At 48.1% G+C, this 22514-nt stretch overlaps 1 protein-coding gene across 2 annotated transcripts; it reads right to left on the bottom strand.

The window, feature by feature from the left end:
* Positions 1-1143: 1143 nt before the first annotated feature.
* On the bottom strand, positions 1144-20591 carry MAD2L1 (mitotic arrest deficient 2 like 1). Of its 2 annotated transcripts, none has more exons than XM_075616203.1 (5): positions 20054-20591; positions 7439-7585; positions 6944-7064; positions 3101-3204; positions 1144-1855 (listed from the first exon to the last, which is right to left on the bottom strand). In XM_075616203.1, the coding sequence occupies exons 1-5, from the start codon at positions 20124-20126 to the stop codon at positions 1683-1685; spliced, it is 618 nt and encodes a 205-aa protein (XP_075472318.1). In that variant the 5' UTR covers positions 20127-20591; the 3' UTR covers positions 1144-1682. The 2 variants fall into 2 exon arrangements, with proteins under 2 accessions (XP_075472318.1, XP_075472328.1); XM_075616213.1 differs by lacking the exon at positions 20054-20591 and adding an exon at positions 19839-20047.
* Between the last annotated feature and the right edge of the window lie 1923 nt (positions 20592-22514).

Genomic DNA, 22514 nt, shown 5'->3' with positions numbered 1-22514 from the left:
AGTTAACAAATTAAAGTGTATTGCACAAAAAAATCAAATGCATCAGTCCTAAAATAAAACCTTAAAACCAGTGTGACTTATTTTAGAACTGAAACTGTTTTGTCCAATACTATACACTCATTTGTTAACTTACCTGCGATGTGCTGCCTCTTCTACTCCGCTCTGGGGGTTTGTGTGATACATATTTATCTTTTGATTCTATTAAGAGAGCAAGGCCGTCTCTTAACTTATTCAACAGTGCACGCTGCTAACACAGATTGAATGACTTTCTTGGCTACATTGTGAATCATGTGCGCCTATAAAAGCAGGAACAAAACGCTACACAATGAATATCAGCCCTTACATCTTATAGTTGGGATTTTTTTTTAATGCATCATTATCTAATTCTATAGAACTGATATGCATATTAAAAAAAAAAAAAAAAAAAGAGGATGTTTGTAATTCTGCTTTAAGCCCGGAGAAGGATGCATCTTCATTCTTAGTAGATGGAATGTTAACCACTCTAAAAAGGAGGCTACTGCAGGACTGACTAATGTTACTTTTTGGACACCTACAAGAAATCACAATGGAGCTCCTCCCCACCCCCACATGTTACTCAACAACAAGCCCTGAATAATTTAGCAATCAATCGTGCTTCCTTAAACAATTATAACCACAACTTGTTGCTTCCCAGTACACTTACAAAATATATCACTTAACAATTGAATTGGCGACCATCGTTGTTCCATGCAGATCAGCCCAAATGGGCAGTGATGGCACTTTCACTGGCAGCTCTTCAAAATAGTTTGTGTTGACTGTCATATCAGGAAACCACGTCAAACTGGACATTTTTCATTTTTCCTGAGGAAGGAAGGTGTGGACCGCAAAATGTAGTTTTTGGTTTCTGCCACTGTTAACGGTCGCAATAGAGGATGAACATTGAGAGGAGAAAAAAAGTAAGTTGTGGCGTGATTTTCTGATGCAACCGCCCATCAAAATATTTTGAAGATCTTTAAACAATGGTAAGCAAAGCAAAGATTTAACCCATTTTATTTGGAAAATAAGCACAAATTAATTTTTCATTAGGGCCTCTGAATGAGGGATTTACTCCAATCTTATCAAGTTGCTAAAAAGTCGGAGGGTGGGAACAAAAAACGCTCACAATACATTTAAAACTTTATTGTATAAAAATAACAAACATTAGACAAACTTTCACCTACCATTTTTTTGTCAAAAGGCACTGTATTGTATACTGCTTGTATCACAAGGTATACGTACATACAATATTGCTGTATGATGATCACAAACAGTTTAGTCTGCTGAAGGCACAAAACCATGCTTAGAGAGAACTATTGCAGTTTGGTAGAAATTGAATCTCCTTAATTAAATGAACAAGATAGCCAGGATTAGGAATTAAGCATCAGTGAGTAGAGCAAAATAGAAAAAATAATAATAATAAATTCACAGTCCAGAGCACAAGTTGCAGTCTACCGCCCTTCTAACAGACCTTACATTTCTGACATTAACGAGCTAGTAAATACAGCAGATGCTTAAAAGCCCACAGACGCCGCCTAGGAAAAACAAAATGTCTGCCATGTTGCATCAAATCCAGTTGAAGGACAAATACAGTAAAAATAGCTGTATCAATACATCTGCAGCATATGTAAAAAACAGCTCTGTACACCAATAAAAAGGAATAGCAGTCAATACGAATCCATTTTTTTGTATGCCACCATGCTGTTTACTTTGTGAATAGTCGTCGTGAAGGAACGAAGACGGACCTCTTCAGAGTTGGCAACAAATTGAGGACCAGATTCCTCCCACTTCTCCGGTACGTCCAAATCTTTGTCTGTATAAATAAGCAAGTCAAACGCACCTACATTTGAAAAACAAATATGCCTTGGTCAGTTATAATAAACAAAAACAAATAAGCATTTAGGGTAATCAAGTGCCTTAATATCTCCCTCCCTCACCCCCTTAGTCTGTCTATAGTTTGATATCTTGAAGGTGTGCATTCATTTGAATACCTTATTGAGGAGCATACATTAAATAATTAATTCAGACGTGGAAATAAAAACAATGAGAAATTTACAGGCTTTTTTGTTAAAGGGACCAAATTTAGATTAAACTATTAAAAACACCACTTTAATTTTCTCAGCCTATGTACAGTACATGCATTTGCCCATATGCAAGGGCGATTCAACCTAACAAGAAACGCATTAGTTTTTTTTACGTTAAATAAATAGATTACCTTTGAACAGATGATAAAAAACAGACAAGTTTATTTTGTACAATCCGCTCCTAATCTTGTGATAACAGCATCCAAAACCATTTCATTCACATTTTCTCTTGTAATGAACAGATGTAGAAGACTTACTTTCCCCAGCGTCATGAACAAACAAGCAAAAGTCTGCTGCGACTGCGCAGCGGGGTCAATGCTTCTGAATGAGATGCTGCGCAGTGTTAATCACTGTGCCGCAACCGCCGTTGACTGCATGCGGCCGCGGCAGGAAAGATGTTAAGTCTTACTACAATCCGTAAAGTAATAAGCCAACCAATAATTGTGCAGGGTAGTGAAGTGAAGATCTGAATTACAATCGACTGAAAATAAAGCTCTGATAAAGATGTCACAGGACTTAAGTAACATTTCCACTGGAAGGGTTACATAATCTATGAAACACATTGATAGAGGCTGGAACATTTTTTGACCACTGACTGCCTGATTGAAGGGGGTACAGTATATCTTAAAACGAAATGGTTGTGTAAAGTCCTACTGGAAAAGTAGGAACTAATTTCTCCCCAACAATTATCATCCTAATGAGAATCATCGAATAAAAAGCAGTACTAAATGTCATGTATCAGACAGAAATTATGGTTAATGATCCTAGTGACACCCAGGATACACTACTCCTTTGAAAGATGCATGAAACATTTCTGCAACGTGACCTTCGCTCCCGCGTCTGGCAAATGTGAGAAATAGCAGAATTAACAGGTATGCCTGGTGTTGTTCCATAGTGCAGTTTGAAAGTTCCCTACCATACAAGTAACCTTCCGAATTGCCTTTCCAAAAGGTTTGCACATCCCTTGATATTTGCTTCAGTCCTTGCAATCATATACTCACAGGCCGATTCCAGTAAAGGTAGGAAGGTTACTGATGCAGTAATTTGTCTGATAACAGATCGGATCTCTTCTTGAATAGCCTTTTGTGACTTCTCTCTTACAACACTGAAAAAAGATAATGCAGATAATCAGATATTGTCCAATGATTTTACTTAGTGGGAACTACGCCTTTAATACTCAGCAAGAGTACATCAGGGCTGAATCAGCACACAATTCAGTAGACCATTATTCATTCCTATAACAGTTTGTTTATACAAACAAGACAGATTGTTGTTCCACTCAAATCTATTTTAACCATTAAAAACACACTATTGCAAAGCTTGCTGAACACAAGGGATACAGATTTTAAGCACTAAATCAATTGGTTGGCAGTCAACATGCTCTCCTTTGCAATCCAAGTTTGGATGAGCTCAGTAGGAGCTGGTAAACCTGCGGCAAGTCACCACTGAAATACAGACAGGAAAAATAGTGTGTAATCTTCTTTGAAAAAGAGTAAAAAACAGTCTTACTGATTAGCAATGTTCTTAAGGTTACGCATAGGTTCTGCTGTTTTTTTGTTTAAACCAAGGTTTGAAGCAGGGGGTCCCCGGAGTTGAAATTAGTTAATCTACAGAGACACCCTTTCTTCCCACCAAGGGGGGAGATTTTTTTGTATGAATTGCTCCATTAAAACTACCAAGACATGATTCAGTATGCTGTAAAGGTCGATCGCATTGTGATCGTCCGACAACTGTCACTACTTGAACAGTTTTTGGCCACTCTACCTCTTCAGAACATATTCATTCAAGATCTAAAAAGTGTAAGCAGCCACAGTCGAAGATTAACTTTGTTATAGTAAATCATAAGCATGGGATCAGATTTGCAGCTAGACCATACTCCATCCGAAAGCATACTCCGTCCCACAATGAGCAGCTACTTACCTTTGTGTTTCAACAATGTCTCTTTCCCCCCTGCCCCCCACCAAACAAAACAGATATGATAGGCATATAAAAAATGAAAGCATAAAAGTCCAATCGTCAATTACAGCCACTTCAATAAAAAAAAGAAAAAAGAATATAATAGAATCAAATGAAGAGTGGCAAGAAGGCTCATCATATCAGTGGTTGCCGTCTCCCTCATTGGATCTCTTCCAAAAAGAAAACTCCTCTAAAAGAATTTTCTCCAGGTGGATTCCTCATAATATGTAAAAGTAAGAGGGCAATTCTTTTAAAATGTATTACAAAAGAACATGATTCTCAATTGCACTTACATTTTACAAAACGCAAAAAAAAACCAAAAACAACGCTCAGAGCGTCAGACTGTTCTAATGCGAGGTAAACTCAGTGTGTGTGCGCCGAGCTAGTCGTCATCTGTCGCCGCTCCCAGTTTGGCGTTCTGTTTGACCTCCAGTCTGCAACTTCACCCAGTGCTCCCGTTTCGTAGCCCAACACATTTCATAAAAGCGACTTCATGGGGGGAGGGAGGGGAATTACTGAAATGTCCTCCCATTCTTTACATACATACTGAAACACCGGAATGTATTTTAATACTTAAAAAATATATAATAAAAAAAAAAAAAAAAAAAAAAAAGGGAATCCCAGCCACAAAGACATCATCCAATCATTACACAGTTCTGCCATTAAGACCAATGAATATAACTAGTAAACAACTATTGGAACAGTTGCAAAGTAACAAGCCACAAAAAAAAAACAAAATCATAATCTTAAGGAGTTACAGAAAAACATGTTACCTTGCAACTATTGCTATATTTGTATGCTCGTTATATACATTAATTTAATAGAATAAACAATGGGTGTCTTTGGGGCTGGGATTCCTTCCTTTTTATATTTTGAACGTACTGAAATAAATGCACACAGCAGTCTGTATACAAAAGGGAGGAACACGTCAGTAACCATGCTCTGAAGGCGTGAGCTTTAATGGAATGCGTTGGGCTACTGGACACGAGCACTGGGTGGAATTGCGGACCGGAAGTCAAGTGAAGAGCCGAACTGGAAGTGACGACAGACGCGGTCAAACCAGCACAGACACGGAGAGACACTTATGCATGTATAACCAGGAATCCATCTGGAGAAAATCCTACTAGAGTTCCTTCAACTATGCCCTTTTGTAATCCAATGTGGGAGATAAGAGATCTTGAGGGACAACACTGATCTGATGAGCCTACTTGCCCTTTAAATTTGAGAGAGTATTATACTTCTAAAAAGGATCTGAATTAAAAAAGTACTTAAATCAGCATTTGTGCCTGCTCTTTCTTTATATTAGATTTAGGACTGAAAACCCCCTGGAAAGGTGCAGAATATGCAAGAAGAGCAGGAAAAGAGGTTGGTGTACATTGAACAGTTCGGAAAATTACTGTGTGGACTAAGTTCTCCAAAGTTTTATATTTCTGAACTTAAAATTTGTTAATGTTGGACAGATGTAAGCACAAACGGGCATGGATTTAAGAACATAACAGCACTGACCTCTTCCTACAAGCGCTTGTTAATGTTATTCAAAATAATTATCCTCACATTAAAGGAGACTCGGGCTGCTTCCCCCGTGCCGCTGACCGCGCTCATGCATGAGCATTCGGCGTGAGCAGGGGGGTTGAGGCCAACTTGCAGTGACTGCCGCTGATTGGCTGAGGTCATGTGTCCTTTCAGCGTGCCTCAAACACAATTGTATCTGTCTCAGCAAGTGCCTAGCGCCAGCGAGCTAACGTGCCCAAACAGATTCACATTGATTGTGCTGACCGCACTAAGCTGCAGCATAAACGCCACCTTACGAGCATTGCTAAAAATATTTTTTAAATTAGTGATTGTTTTGTTTACTATTCACCTTGCACCAACCTAGATAACATATCCCCCCTCCCCCCCACAATTCTTTGAGCGCACAAATTTATGTTCCAAGCAATATAGAAAGTTCAGTTCCCCCTGCATGGTTTTTTTTTTTTTAAATTAATTTTTTATTTTATTTTTAAACATCACAGCAGTATACAGCAGTATACGTTTTTTTCACTTCGTTTTAACCTGTTAACTAATTTTTTTAATTCTATTTTATTTATTTTTTTGCCCTCACAAAACCTTAATGAATATGACCCTCTTGTTTAGTTAATTAGTAGACCTCAAAACTGCCGAGAAAATTAAAGCCATTTATTTTTGAACACACAACACAGGGAGTAAAGAGATCAAACCTCAAATATTAAAGCGGCAATCTACGCCACATTTTTTTTCTTCCCAGGATTGAAGCAGGGGGTCTCCAGAGATGAACTCCGTTCATTTCAGCTCCGGGGACCGCCTGCTTTTGGAGATACTTGCTTCCATAGTTGGTGCCAGTAACCACTCCAGGGTTGACATCATGGCGGATTTTCAAAGCTCGCAGGGCCCTGCAGGCTGTAACGTCATCTGGTGTGGCTTCCTATTGGCCGTGTGACCGGGGACTTTAAACGGCAGGAGATACTGGCACCCCCTACGGAGGTATCTCTGGAAGCAGGGGGAACCCGGAGCCGAAATTAATGGGGTTCAGCTGCAAAGACCTCCTGCTTCAATACTTCAAAAAAGCACTTCTAGGTTTCCGATTTCAGTAAAAAAAAAAATGGCTTCAAGTCACCCAGATGGGACCTCAAACAGGTCAATGGAATTAGTTCACTTCAGTCCTAGGAGGAATTGCCCCTTTAATCATATTACCAAAAAAAAAAAAAACCTACCCTGTTTTAATTTTGTTAAGACCATATCTACAATATATGTGCCTATGATGTTCACTGGGCATATTTCCACTTTTACTGGATATATCAAACAACCGATATAATACTATATTCTACAAGCGCTGCTCTTATTGTATAGGAAAGGTAGAGGCGAGCTCTCACCCATCATCCTTTATAGTCTTGTCACACTCGATGTCAAACTGCCAGCGCTCAAGAATTTCATTACTGTCGACACTTGTGATCACCACCACCAACTTCTGCACCTGGCATCGGTGCAACCAATCTGAAACACATAGGAAGTAAATCACTTATTAGTATGTCACCTTAACCCCATGCTACCCAACGATAGAGAACCGGGTCATTGAAAGTTCATTAAGTAGCGCAGGAAAGATGTGGTCTCACAAATAAACTTTGCAGGCCTCCAGACGCTGGGCCAATTTTCTGTTGAATTGGTCAGCAGTTGCACGTTACAATACTACATGCTGTATGCTGCGTTTTTGCTATTTCACTGCTTATTACCCACAAACCAAGCAAAGAAAAACAAAGCTTGTATTCCTCGTGCAAGAACAAAGGCCCGTGTCCACTCTGTGCAACAAACAGATCAGCCGAAACAGGTCTTTATCTCTCCATGACTGAATGAGGATGGAGTTTGAGCACCTTTAAGCTGCTCCACCACATTGTTCAAGTAATCCTTCAGCTGCGGATCTGTAGTGACAAGCAGAGTGAGGCCGTACTTCTGGACACGTGTGAAGGTTTCCGCTGGATAAATCCCACGCTGGTATAAAATACTGTTTATTCCATAAGCTTTGAGGGGGGAAAAAATAAATATGTGTTATAAGAACAAAATATACCTCAGGCACATTAAAAATGTTTTATCATCAGTTATCCGAAGGCACATTTTTACATACATACAAAAAGGTCTATGTCATTGTTGAGGTAAAAGTCATTAACTACATTCTTTGCGTACTGAGGAAAAGGCGATTAAATGTTATTTGACATAAAAAATGCTGTATTTACAAAAGGACAGTATTTTGATATGACAAATTCTGAAGATTAGGTGTCTGAGTTTTTCAATAGAAAAAGAAATTCCAAGTCAGGAAATGCATTTAGTGAGCTCATGCCAAAAAACCACTTAATGACTTTCACCTATACAACGACGATACATTTTGGGTCTAATTTAAATTCCCGTGTTAAGACAATGCACAGCAAAATCCTGCACATGACCCCTTATACTGGTTCATATTGAAAATCAAAATGCTGACAGAAATTAGGACTTATTGATCTCAATGGGTTACCGTATTAAAGCAATGACGTGGTTTTGAAAGTTTTGATTTCATTCATTGTCTGCGAAAGAGTTGGAGCATTGGCAGGGAAAACATTTTTACAACAATGCACAAATTGTTATACGTGGACATCAAGGTGTAAATTGAATGGGTGAAAGAGAAACACATTTCTACTTGGAGGGGGTTCCTAATAATTAGCCTAAAAAGTTTTAAACACCTCCGCCGCCCGAGGAGATTGCAGCTCATTTTCTGTTCTGCAGCAACAAAAACATCAAGAGAAATGTTATACCGTCCAGAGATCATAAAATGTGTATTAAACAGAAGGGCCCAATGTCCACACTGACAGACATAGCCGGCTCACAGTGTAAGCACGTGCAAAGTTATACTGCTGCTAGCTGCAGAAATACACACCAACAACAAAAGCGTATTAATGCATAGATTACCAGTGACACTACCATGACCCACACAAAAACATTACAAGTAAATAACACCCATGAATATTTACACCACATAACACATGCAGTCCTCAGCGCCCCCCCGCTGCACCACCAATAATAACATGCAGTCCTCAGCGCCCCCCTGCTGCACCACTAATAATAACACAAAGTGCTCAGTGTCCCCGCAGCCCCACTAATAATAACACACAGTGCTCAGCGCCCCCGCAGCCCCACTAATAATAACACACAGTGCTCAGCGCCCCCCGCAGCCCCACTAATAACATACAGTGCTCAGCGCCCCCGCAGCCCCACTAATAATAACACATACAGTGCTCAGCGCCGCCACAGCCCCACTATTAATAACACACACAGTGCTCAGCGCCCCCACAGCCCCACTAATAATAACACATACAGTGCTCAGCGTCCCCCGCAGCCCCACTAATAACATACAGTGCTCAGCGCCCCCGCAGCCCCACTAATAACACACAGTGCTCAGCGCCCCCACAGCCCCACTAATAATAACACACAGTGCTCAGCACCCCCGCAGCCCCACTAATAATAACACACAGTGCTCAGCACCCCCGCAGCCCCACTAATAATAACACACAGTGCTCAGCGCCCCCCGCAGCCCCACTAATAATAACATACAGTGCTCAGCGCCCCCGCAGCCCCACTAATAATAACACACACAGTGCTCAGCGCCCCCCTAATAATAACACATACAGTGCTCAGCGCCCCCCGCAGCCCCACTAATAATAACACACACAGTGCTCAGCGCCCCCACAGCCCCACTAATAATAACACACACAGTGCTCAGCGCCCCCCACAGCCCCACTAATAATAACACACACAGTGCTCAGCACCCCCGCAGCCCCACTAATAACACAGTGCTCAGCGCCCCCGCAGCCCCACTAATAACACAGTGCTCAGCGCCCCCACAGCCCCACTAATAATAACACACAGTGCTCAGCGCCCCCCACAGCCCCACTAATAATAACACACACAGTGCTCAGCGTCCCCCGCAGCCCCACTAATAATAACATACACAGTGCTCAGCGACCCCGCAGCCCCATTAATAATAACACACAGTGCTCAGCGCCCCCCGCAGCCCCACTAATAATAACACACACAGTGCTCAGCGCCCCCGCAGCCCCACTAATAACATACAGTGCTCAGCGCCCCCCGCAGCCCCACTAATAACACACAGTGCTCAGCGCCCCCGCAGCCCCACTAATAATAACACACAGTGCTCAGCGCCCCCGCAGCCCCACTAATAATAACACACACAGTGCTCAGCGCCCCCCGCAGCCCCACTAATAATAACACACACAGTGCTCAGCGCCCCCCGCAGCCCCACTAATAACATACACAGTGCTCAGTGCCCCCGCAGCCCCACTAATAATAACACACAGTGCTCAGCGCCCCCCGCAGCCCCACTAATAACACACACAGTGCTCAGCGCCCCCCGCAGCCCAACTAATAATAACACATACAGTGCTCAGCGCCCCCACAGCCCCACTAATAATAACACACACAGTGCTCACCACCCCCACAGCCCCACTAATAATAACACATACAGTGCTCAGCGCCCCCACAGCCCCACTAATAATAACACATACAGTGCTCAGCACCCCCGCAGCCCCACTAATAATAACACATACAGTGCTCAGCGTCCCCCGCAGCCCCACTAATAATAACATACACAGTGCTCAGCGCCCCCCGCAGCCCCACTAATAATAACACACACAGTGCTCAGCACCCCCGCAGCACCACTAATAATAACATACAGTGCTCAGCGCCCCCCGCAGCCCCACTAATAATAACACACACAGTGCTCAGCGCCCCCCGCAGCCCCACTAATAATAACCCACAGTGCTCAGCACCCCCCGCAGCCCCACTAATAATAACACACACAGTGCTCAGCGCCCCCCGCAGCCCCACTAATAACACACACAGTGCTCAGCGCCCTCCGCAGCCCCACTAATAATAACACACAGTGCTCAGCGCCCCCCGCAGCCCCACTAATAATAACACAAAGTGCTCAGTGTCCCCGCAGCCCCACTAATAACACATACAGTGCTCAGCGCCCCCCGCAGCCCCACTAATAATAACATACAGTGCTCAGCGCCCCCCGCAGCCCCACTAATAATAACACACAGTGCTCAGCGCCCCCCGCAGCCAAACTAATAATAACACACACAGTGCTCAGCGCCCCCCGCAGCCCCACTAATAATAACACATACAGTGCTCATCGTCCCCCGCAGCCCCACTAATAATAACACACAGTGCTCAGCGCCCCCGCAGCCCCACTAATAATAACACACACAGTGCTCAGCGCCCCCACAGCCCCACTAATAATAACATACAGTGCTCAGCGCCCCCCGCAGCCCCACTAATAATAACACACACAGTGCTCAGTGTCCCCGCAGCCCCACTAATAATAACATACAGTGCTCAGCGCCCCCGCAGCCCCACTAATAATAACACACACAGTGCTCAGCGCCCCCGCAGCCCCACTAATAATAACACATACAGTGCTCAGCGCCCCCGCAGCCCCACTAATAATAACAGACAGTGCTCAGCGCCCCCGCAGCCCCACTAATAATAACACACACAGTGCTCAGCGCCCCCGCAGCCCCACTAATAATAACACATACAGTGCTCAGCGCCCCCGCAGCCCCACTAATAACACACAGTGCTCAGCGCCCCCGCAGCCCCACTAATAATAACACATACAGTGCTCAGCGCCCCCGCAGCCCCACTAATAACATACAGTGCTCAGCGTCCCCGCAGCCCCACTAATAATAACACATACAGTGCTCAGCGCCCCCACAGCCCCACTAATAATAACATACAGTGCTCAGCGCCCCCGCAGCCCCACTAATAACACATACAGTGCTCAGCGCCCCCACAGCCCCACTAATAATAACACATACAGTGCTCAGCGCCCCCACAGCCCCACTAATAATAACACACACAGTGCTCAGCGCCCCCGCAGCCCCACTAATAATAACACATACAGTGCTCAGCGCCCCCGCAGCCCCACTAATAACATACAGTGCTCAGCGTCCCCGCAGCCCCACTAATAATAACACATACAGTGCTCAGCGCCCCCGCAGCCCCACTAATAACACACACAGTGCTCACCGCCCCCACAGCCCCACTAATAATAACACACACAGTGCTCAGCGCCCCCCGCAGCCCCACTAATAACACACAGTGCTCAGCGCCCCCACAGCCCCACTAATAATAACACACACAGTGCTCAGCACCCCCGCAGCCCTACTAATAATAACACACACAGTGCTCATCTCCCCCGCAGCCCCACTAATAATAACACACACAGTGCTCACCGCCCCCACAGCCCCACTAATAATAACATACAGTGCTCAGCGCCCCCACAGCCCCACTAATAATAACACATACAGTGCTCAGCTCCCCCGCAGCCCCACTAATAAAAACACACAGTGCTCAGCGCCCCCACAGCCCCACTAATAATAACACATACAGTGCTCAGCGCCCCCGCAGCCCCACTAATAATAACATACAGTGCTCAGCGCCCCCACAGCCCCACTAATAATAACACATACAGTGCTCAGCGCCCCCGCAGCCCCACTAATAATAACACACAGTGCTCAGCTCCCCCACAGCCCCACTAATAATAACACACACAGTGCTCAGCGCCCCCACAGCCCCACTAATAATAACACACACAGTGCTCAGCGCCCCCGCAGCCCCACTAATAATAACACACAGTGCTCAGCGCCCCCCGCAGCCCCACTAATAAACACACACAGTGCTCAGCGCCCCCCGCAGCCCCACTAATAATAACACACACAGTGCTCAGCGCCCCCCGCAGCCCCACTAATAATAACACATACAGTGCTCAGCGCCCCCCGCAGCGCCACTAATAACACATACAGTGCTCAGTGCCCCCGCAGCCCCACTAATAATAACACACACAGTGCTCAGCGCCCCCCGCAGCCCCACTAATAATAACACACACAGTGCTCACCGCCCCCACAGCCCCACTAATAACACATACAGTGCTCAGCGCCCCCACAGCCCCACTAATAATAACATACAGTGCTCAGCGCCCCCACAGCCCCACTAATAATAACACATACAGTGCTCAGCTCCCCCACAGCCCCACTAATAATAACACACACAGTGCTCAGCGCCCCCACAGCCCCACTAATAATAACACACACAGTGCTCAGCGCCCCCCGCAGCCCCACTAATAATAACACACACAGTGCTCAGCGCCCCCCGCAGCCCCACTAATAATAACACACAGTGCTCAGCGCCCCCCGCAGCCCCACTAATAACATACACAGTGCTCAGTGCCCCCGCAGCCCCACTAATAATAACACACAGTGCTCAGCGCCCCCCGCAGCCCCACTAATAACACACACAGTGCTCAGCGCCCCCCGCAGCCCAACTAATAATAACACATACAGTGCTCAGCGCCCCCACAGCCCCACTAATAATAACACACACAGTGCTCACCGCCCCCACAGCCCCACTAATAATAACACATACAGTGCTCAGCGCCCCCACAGCCCCACTAATAATAACACATACAGTGCTCAGCGCCCCCGCAGCCCCACTAATAATAACACATACAGTGCTCAGCACCCCCGCAGCCCCACTAATAATAACATACAGTGCTCAGCGCCCCCCGCAGCCCCACTAATAATAACACACACAGTGCTCAGCGCCCCCCGCAGCCCCACTAATAATAACACACAGTGCTCAGCACCCCCCGCAGCCCCACTAATAATAACACACACAGTGCTCAGCGCCCCCCGCAGCCCCACTAATAACACACACAGTGCTCAGCGCCCTCCGCAGCCCCACTAATAATAACACACAGTGCTCAGCGCCCCCCGCAGCCCCACTAATAATAACACAAAGTGCTCAGTGTCCCCGCAGCCCCACTAATAACACATACAGTGCTCAGCGCCCCCCGCAGCCCCACTAATAATAACATACAGTGCTCAGCGCCCCCCGCAGCCCCACTAATAATAACACACAGTGCTCAGCGCCTCCACAGCCCCACTAATAATAACACACAGTGCTCAGCGCCCCCCGCAGCCCAACTAATAATAACACACACAGTGCTCAGCGCCCCCCGCAGCCCCACTAATAATAACACATACAGTGCTCATCGTCCCCCGCAGCCCCACTAATAATAACACACAGTGCTCAGCGCCCCCGCAGCCCCACTAATAATAACACACACAGTGCTCAGCGCCCCCACAGCCCCACTAATAATAACATACAGTGCTCAGCGCCCCCGCAGCCCCACTAATAATAACACACAGTGCTCAGCGCCCCCCGCAGCCCCACTAATAATAACACACACAGTGCTCAGTGTCCCCGCAGCCCCACTAATAATAACATACAGTGCTCAGCGCCCCCGCAGCCCCACTAATAATAACACACACAGTGCTCAGCGCCCCCGCAGCCCCATTAATAATAACACATACAGTGCTCAGCGCCCCCGCAGCCCCACTAATAATAACAGACAGTGCTCAGCGCCCCCGCAGCCCCACTAATAATAACACACACAGTGCTCAGCGCCCCCGCAGCCCCACTAATAACACATACAGTGCTCAGCGCCCCCGCAGCCCCACTAATAATAACACATACAGTGCTCAGCGCCCCCGCAGCCCCACTAATAATAACACACAGTGCTCAGCGCCCCCGCAGCCCCACTAATAATAACACATACAGTGCTCAGCGCCCCCGCAGCCCCACTAATAACATACAGTGCTCAGCGTCCCCGCAGCCCCACTAATAATAACACATACAGTGCTCAGCGCCCCCGCAGCCCCACTAATAACACACAGTGCTCACCGCCCCCACAGCCCCACTAATAATAACACACAGTGCTCAGCGCCCCCCGCAGCCCCACTAATAATAACACATAGTGCTCAGCGCCCCCACAGCCCCACTAATAATAACACACACAGTGCTCAGCACCCCCGCAGCCCTACTAATAATAACACACACAGTGCTCATCTCCCCCGCAGCCCCACTAATAATAACACACACAGTGCTCACCGCCCCCACAGCCCCACTAATAATAACACATACAGTGCTCAGCGCCCCCGCAGCCCCACTAATAACATACAGTGCTCAGCGCCCCCGCAGCCCCACTAATAATAACACATACAGTGCTCAGCTCCCCCACAGCCCCACTAATAATAACACATACAGTGCTCAGCGCCCCCACAGCCCCACTAATAATAACATACAGTGCTCAGCGCCCCCGCAGCCCCACTAATAACACATACAGTGCTCAGCGCCCCCACAGCCCCACTAATAATAACACATACAGTGCTCAGCGCCCCCACAGCCCCACTAATAATAACACACACAGTGCTCAGCGCCCCCGCAGCCCCACTAATAATAACACATACAGTGCTCAGCGCCCCCGCAGCCCCACTAATAACATACAGTGCTCAGCGTCCCCGCAGCCCCACTAATAATAACACATACAGTGCTCAGCGCCCCCGCAGCCCCACTAATAACACACACAGTGCTCACCGCCCCCACAGCCCCACTAATAATAACACACACAGTGCTCACCGCCCCCACAGCCCCACTAATAATAACACACACAGTGCTCAGCGCCCCCCGCAGCCCCACTAATAACACACAGTGCTCAGCGCCCCCGCAGCCCTACTAATAATAACACACACAGTGCTCATCTCCCCCGCAGCCCCACTAATAATAACACACACAGTGCTCACCGCCCCCACAGCCCCACTAATAACATACAGTGCTCAGCGCCCCCACAGCCCCACTAATAATAACACATACAGTGCTCAGCGCCCCCGCAGCCCCACTAATAATAACACACAGTGCTCAGCGCCCCCACAGCCCCACTAATAATAACACATACAGTGCTCAGCGCCCCCGCAGCCCCACTAATAATAACATACAGTGCTCAGCGCCCCCACAGCCCCACTAATAATAACACATACAGTGCTCAGCGCCCCCGCAGCCCCACTAATAATAACACACAGTGCTCAGCTCCCCCACAGCCCCACTAATAATAACACACACAGTGCTCAGCGCCCCCACAGCCCCACTAATAATAACACACACGGTGCTCAGCGCCCCCGCAGCCCCACTAATAATAACACACAGTGCTCAGCGCCCCCCGCAGCCCCACTAATAAACACACACAGTGCTCAGCGCCCCCCGCAGCCCCACTAATAATAACACACACAGTGCTCAGCGCCCCCCGCAGCCCCACTAATAATAACACACACAGTGCTCAGCGCCCCCCGCAGCCCCACTAATAATAACACATACAGTGCTCAGCGCCCCCACAGCCCCACTAATAATAACACACAGTGCTCAGCGCCCCCCGCAGCGCCACTAATAACACATACAGTGCTCAGTGCCCCCGCAGCCCCACTAATAATAACACACACAGTGCTCAGCGCCCCCCGCAGCCCCACTAATAATAACACACACAGTGCTCACCGCCCCCACAGCCCCACTAATAACACATACAGTGCTCAGCGCCCCCACAGCCCCACTAATAATAACATACAGTGCTCAGCGCCCCCACAGCCCCACTAATAATAACACATACAGTGCTCAGCTCCCCCACAGCCCCACTAATAATAACACACACAGTGCTCAGCGCCCCCACAGCCCCACTAATAATAACACACACAGTGCTCAGCGCCCCCGCAGCCCCACTAATAATAACACACAGTGCTCAGCGCCCCCCGCAGCCCCACTAACAATAACACACACAGTGCTCAGCGCCCCCCGCAGCCCCACTAATAATAACACACAGTGCTCAGCGCCCCCACAGCCCCACTAATAATAACACACAGTGCTCAGCGCCCCCCGCAGCGCCACTAATAACACATACAGTGCTCAGCGCCCCCGCAGCCCCACTAATAATAACACACACAGTGCTCAGCGCCCCCCACAGCCCCACTAATAATAACATACAGTGCTCAGCGCCCCCCGCAGCCCCACTAATAATAACATACAGTGCTCAGCGCCCCCACAGCCCCACTAATAATAACATACAGTGCTCAGCGCCCCCACAGCCCAACTAATAATAACACACAGTGCTCAGCGCCCCCCGCAGCCCTACTAATAATAACACACAGTGCTCAGCGCCCCCCGCAGCCCCACTAATAATAACACACACAGTGCTCAGCGCCCCCCGCAGCCCCACAAATAATAACACACACAGTGCTCAGCGCCCCCACAGCCCCACTAATAATAACACACAGTGCTCAGCGCCCCCACAGCCCCACTAATAATAACACACACAGTGCTCAGTGTCCCCGCAGCCCCACTAATAATAACATAGTGCTCAGCGCCCCCGCAGCCCCACTAATAATAACATACAGTGCTCAGCGCCCCCCGCAGCCCCACTAATAATAACACACACAGTGCTCAGCGCCCCCCGCAGCCCCACTAATAATAACACACACAGTGCTCAGTGTCCCCCACAGCCCCACTAATAATAACACACACAGTGCTCAGCGCCCCCCGCAGCCCCACTAATAATAACACACACAGTGCTCAGTGTCCCCCACAGCCCCACTAATAATAACACACACAGTGCTCAGCGCCCCCCGCAGCCCCACTAATAATAACACAGTGCTCAGCGCCCCCCGCAGCCCCACTAATAATAACACACACAGTGCTCAGCGCCCCCACAGCCCCACTAATAATAACACATACAGTGCTCAGCGCCCCCGCAGCCCCACTAATAATAACACACAGTGCTCAGCGCCCCCGCAGCCCCACTAATAACACACAGTGCTCAGCGCCCCCCGCAGCCCCACTAATAATAACACACAGTGCTCAGCGCCCCCACAGCCCCACTAATAATAACACACACAGTGCTCAGCGCCCCCCGCAGCCCCACTAATAATAACACATACAGTGCTCAGCGCCCCCGCAGCCCCACTAATAACACACAGTGCTCAGCGCCCCCCGCAGCCCCACTAATAATAACACATACAGTGCTCAGCGCCCCCCGCAGCCCCACTAATAATAACATACAGTGCTCAGCGCCCCCCGCAGCCCCACTAATAATAACACATACCGTGCTCAGCGCCCCCGCAGTCCCACTAATAACACACAGTGCTCAGCGCCCCCCGCAGCCCCACTAATAATAACACACACAGTGCTCAGCGCCCCCACAGCCCCACTAATAATAACACACACAGTGCTCAGCGCCCCCGCAGCCCCACTAATAATAACACATACAGTGCTCAGCGCCCCCGCAGCCCCACTAATAATAACACATACAGTGCTCAGCTCCCCCGCAGCCCCACTAATAATAACACACACAGTGCTCAGCGCCCCCCGCAGCCCCACTAATAATAACACACAGTGCTCAGCACCCCCGCAGCCCCACTAATAATAACACATACAGTGCTCAGCGCCCCCACAGCCCCACTAATAATAACACACACAGTGCTCAGCGCCCCCCGCAGCCCCACTAATAATAACACATACAGTGCTCAGCGCCCCCGCAGCCCCACTAATAACACACAGTGCTCAGCGCCCCCCGCAGCCCCACTAATAATAACACATACAGTGCTCAGCGCCCCCCGCAGCCCCACTAATAATAACACACAGTGCTCAGCGCCCCCCGCAGCCCCACTAATAACACACACAGTGCTCAGCGCCCCCACAGCCCCACTAATAATAACACACACAGTGCTCAGCGCCCCCGCAGCCCAACTAATAATAACACACACAGTGCTCAGCGCCCCCCGCAGCCCCACTAATAATAACACACACAGTGCTCAGCGCCCCCCGCAGCCCCACTAATAATAACATACAGTGCTCAGCGCCCCCGCAGCCCCACTAATAATAACACACACAGTGCTCAGCACCCCCGCAGCCCCACTAATAATAACACATACAGTGCTCAGCTCCCCCCGCAGCCCCACTAATAATAACATACAGTGCTCAGCGCCCCCGCAGCCCCACTAATAACAACACACAGTGCTCAGCTCCCCCCGCAGCCCCACTAATAATAACACACACAGTGCTCAGCGCCCCCACAGCCCCACTAATAACAACACACAGTGCTCAGCGCCCCCCGCAGCCCCACTAATAATAACACAAAGTGCTCAGTGTCCCCGCAGCCCCACTAATAATAACACATACAGTGCTCAGCGCCCCCCGCAGCCCCACTAATAATAACATACAGTGCTCAGCGCCCCCCGCAGCCCCACTAATAATAACACACAGTGCTCAGCGCCCCCCGCAGCCCCACTAATAATAACACATACAGTGCTCATCGTCCCCCGCAGCCCCACTAATAATAACACATACAGTGCTCATCGTCCCCCGCAGCCCCACTAATAATAACACACAGTGCTCAGCGCCCCCGCAGCCCCACTAATAACATACAGTGCTCAGCGCCCCCGCAGCCCCACTAATAACAACACAAAGTGCTCAGTGTCCCCGCAGCCCCACTAATAATAACACATACAGTGCTCAGCGCCCCCCGCAGCCCCACTAATAATAACATACAGTGCTCAGCGCCCCCCGCAGCCCCACTAATAATAACACACAGTGCTCAGCGCCCCCACAGCCCCACTAATAATAACACACAGTGCTCAGCGCCCCCCGCAGCCCAACTAATAACACACACAGTGCTCATCGTCCCCCGCAGCCCCACTAATAATAACATACAGTGCTCAGCGCCCTCCGCAGCCCCACTAATAATAACACACACAGTGCTCAGCACCCCCGCAGCCCCACTAATAATAACACAAACAGTGCTCAGCGCCCCCACAGACCCACTAATAATAACACACACAGTGCTCAGCGTCCCCGCAGCTCTACTAATAATAACACACAGTGCTCAGCGCCCCCGCAGCCCCACTAATAATAACACACACAGTGCTCAGCGCCCCCCGCAGCCCCACTAATAATAACACACACAGTGCTCAGCGCCCCCGCAGCCCCACTAATAATAACACACACAGTGCTCAGCGCCCCCACAGCCCCACTAATAATAACATATACAGTGCTCAGCGCCCCCGCAGCCCTACTAATAATAACACACACAGTGCTCAGCGCCCCCGCAGCCCCACTAATAATAACAGACAGTGCTCAGCGCCCCCGCAGCCCCACTAATAATAACATACAGTGCTCAGCGCCCCCCGCAGCCCCACTAATAATAACACACAGTGCTCAGCGCCCCCGCAGCCCCACTAATAATAACACACACAGTGCTTAGCGCCCCCGCAGCCCCACTAATAATAACACATACAGTGCTCAGCGCCCCCACATAAAACATGTTATTCCCGCCGCTCTCACAGAAGAACTCGGACACGATCGCCGCGCTGCCCTTCAGGGTGATCCCCTCGCGCATCATCTGGGCCGCCATCCTGCGCGCTGTGCTGGTGTCCTCGCGCCGAACTCCCCCACACTCGAAAACTCTCCGGCGCCGTTCAAACCCGATCCGAACAAGCGCGCGCCTTTCACTTCAAACCGCTTGCCTGGGAGACCGCCTACTCAAAAAGCGCCTTTACCGGTTGGCTCCCCGCGTGTGGTGACGTCACTTCCGGGTAAATGGACTAACAGCCTATCGCTCCACAGCAGCATGTGACGTCAGGCGTCTCTCAGCACTCAGAGGGCTCGGTGGCCATCTGTAGTGAGGGCAAGCTGCCTCTGACAAAATTCCTTCTATTGGGAATGAAAAGTGTAACGATGTGAACTGATTTGCGGAGTATTGTGTTCATTGATGGTGAGATTTCCAGCTAATAATCACACCACAAAAATAGGACAAGTCCTGAAAGGGTGCTTCTAACGTATCGAGCAGTTAATAGATATATCCACTTGTAATGATGAATTCCACAATGTAAGTAGGCAGAACGGACCCTGAGGTATAATAAATGCAAAGTCCTTAATACGGCTCTATATTGTGTGGTGTGCAACTGATGATTCCGTCACCGAATAAACACGGGGCCCTTCTTGATGATGATCCTGGGTACGTCAACTCGCCAATCATATGGTGAATCCCCACGGTGAACACTTTCCTCCACCTACTACCCCAAGCATACTCCCACAAGCCAAAACACCCCACTGGCTCATACATCACAGAAATGCAGGTGAGAGGTAGATGCACCCCTCTTGTCTGTCCGTCCCGCGTGCGTCCATCCCGATTGGTAGTAGTATCCGGTGATGAAGAGCAGGGTTGGAGCACTGCAAAAAAGGCTGGACAGGACACGGGTCTAGATAAAGTAATTTAATAGGCATAATGCCAAAAAAGAACAATACAGGTCAATACTCTGACGCGTTTCGTGGAGGGGGTAGATTAGGTTGGTGTAACTAATGTCATTTTATTGGAAAATATTTTATCAGTGGGGCTCCATTGAAGTCTGTGAGACTGCTCAGTGACTCCAAATCAGTGATTATCAATCATCAATTTTAGAAACTGAAATTAAATATCTAATCACTACTAAATGTTACATTTACAATTACCATGTTCGAGATTGACAGAGTTGTGTTTTAAAATATAATTTCCTACTTGTGTACTTTTCACAAATAATTCATTAAAGTCATAGTCTAATTCAAGTTCTCTATAGGAAACCTTTTAGGCTGGTGTGAAGCACCCTTAGGTGACACCCAGGTTTAGAAATACTAGCAGAGTTCTGTTAGAGCTGTCATGGGTCCCCCCACTTGGGAGGGTGAGATTGGGCCTCAGATATGCATGAGATTTGGATGTGGCCCTTCCTCTCCTCTGGAGCTGGGGTCTACCAGGAGTGGGGTCTGTGATGCTGTTAAATTGGGGGAGGGTGTCTCGGGGTCTCCCAGTAATGTGATATTTACCTCATGCTACATGAGACACAGCCCACATAACTTGCAATACAAGTGTCAATTTGCGGAGTATTGTGTCCATTGCTGGTGGGATTTACAACTAATATTCACACAACCACAGCAGTTTCAAGCAGCAAAACGTTCAATATCCTACATGTGTTTTTTTTTTTAATAATAATAATACATCAGTTCTGTAGTATTAGATAATACTTCTTACATTTTTTTCAACTCTTTATGCCATTTGTAATTAGTTTTCATGTACTGAGCATCCTTTCCATTTGTTGCTATAGCAGGCTCTTGCACACATCTTTTTGAGCCCAGCAGTGCAAGATATTTGGCAACAAATTATCACAGACAGGAAAGTGTCGCAGTGCTCCCAGCCGGAGACTGGCTGAGTTGAAATCTGTAACAATCGACAATATTGCCATTAGTAATATAAGGTTATATTGTTACTGTTGCATTCCACTGGCTGAAGGATTGATTGAAAGGAGCCCATTAGGTGAACCCATGGAGCAGGATATTAGCTAATCGATCACAAGAGAAAGGATTGATCGTCAGCTTGGGTAATTAGTTTTCATTACAGGTAATCAAATTGAATTATAGACTAAACTGTTAGAAATTCTGGGCATTATTGAAATCCATGCTCTCTGATTGGTCAAAATTCCGGACAATATTCAGTCAGTAATGGTCTGGAATTTTTGGCACCTTGCCAAGTTTTTGTTTCCAGCCAATCAGCTTTTATGTAACGCTTGTGCTTACCATGAACAAGGCCGGACCCCGGTACTGAGGTGGGAAGATATGAACACCTGGCACAGCGCGCCTGCGCAGGACTCCAGAACTCTGCAGCAACTTCCATGATCAGCCACCTGGACTCTTTCCTATGCCTGGCCCACACAGAAATCCCAGTTGCACAGGGTGGGCCCCCACCTTTCTCAACAGAAAGGTCACTGGCACAACCCTTCCCAATGCTATACACCAGGGGTGAGCAAACTTTTTATGCGGAGCCCCCCTTTTCATCCATAAAATTTCTCGGGCCCTCCCTGCCTGATGTAATCAAAATCACATGAAAAAAAAAAACCCTTTATTAAACGGTATACAATATAAATCCAAATATGTCTAAATACTTACATATTTCAACAGCTCGCGCTTGCAAAATTAGGCTGTGTCCACGCT

This window comes from Ascaphus truei, chromosome 1 (assembly GCF_040206685.1).
Source record: "Ascaphus truei isolate aAscTru1 chromosome 1, aAscTru1.hap1, whole genome shotgun sequence".
NCBI lineage: Eukaryota > Metazoa > Chordata > Amphibia > Anura > Ascaphidae > Ascaphus > Ascaphus truei.
Note: the sequence above shows the minus strand (reverse complement) of the source record. Positions and strands in the feature narration are given on the sequence as shown.

Bases quoted from the DNA above. Each gene is read 5' to 3' on its own strand.
- MAD2L1 (XM_075616203.1), bottom strand. From the start codon at position 20,126: ATGCTGCTGTGGAGCGATAGGCTGTTAGTCCATTTACCCGGAAGTGAC. The intron at 7,586-20,053 runs GTAAAGGCGCTT...CCCCCCTCAAAG, and splicing joins CACACGCGGGGAGCCAACCG to CTTATGGAATAAACAGTATT. The intron at 3,205-6,943 runs GTGAGAGCTCGC...ATCTTTTTTCAG, and splicing joins AAGACTATAAAGGATGATGG to TGTTGTAAGAGAGAAGTCAC.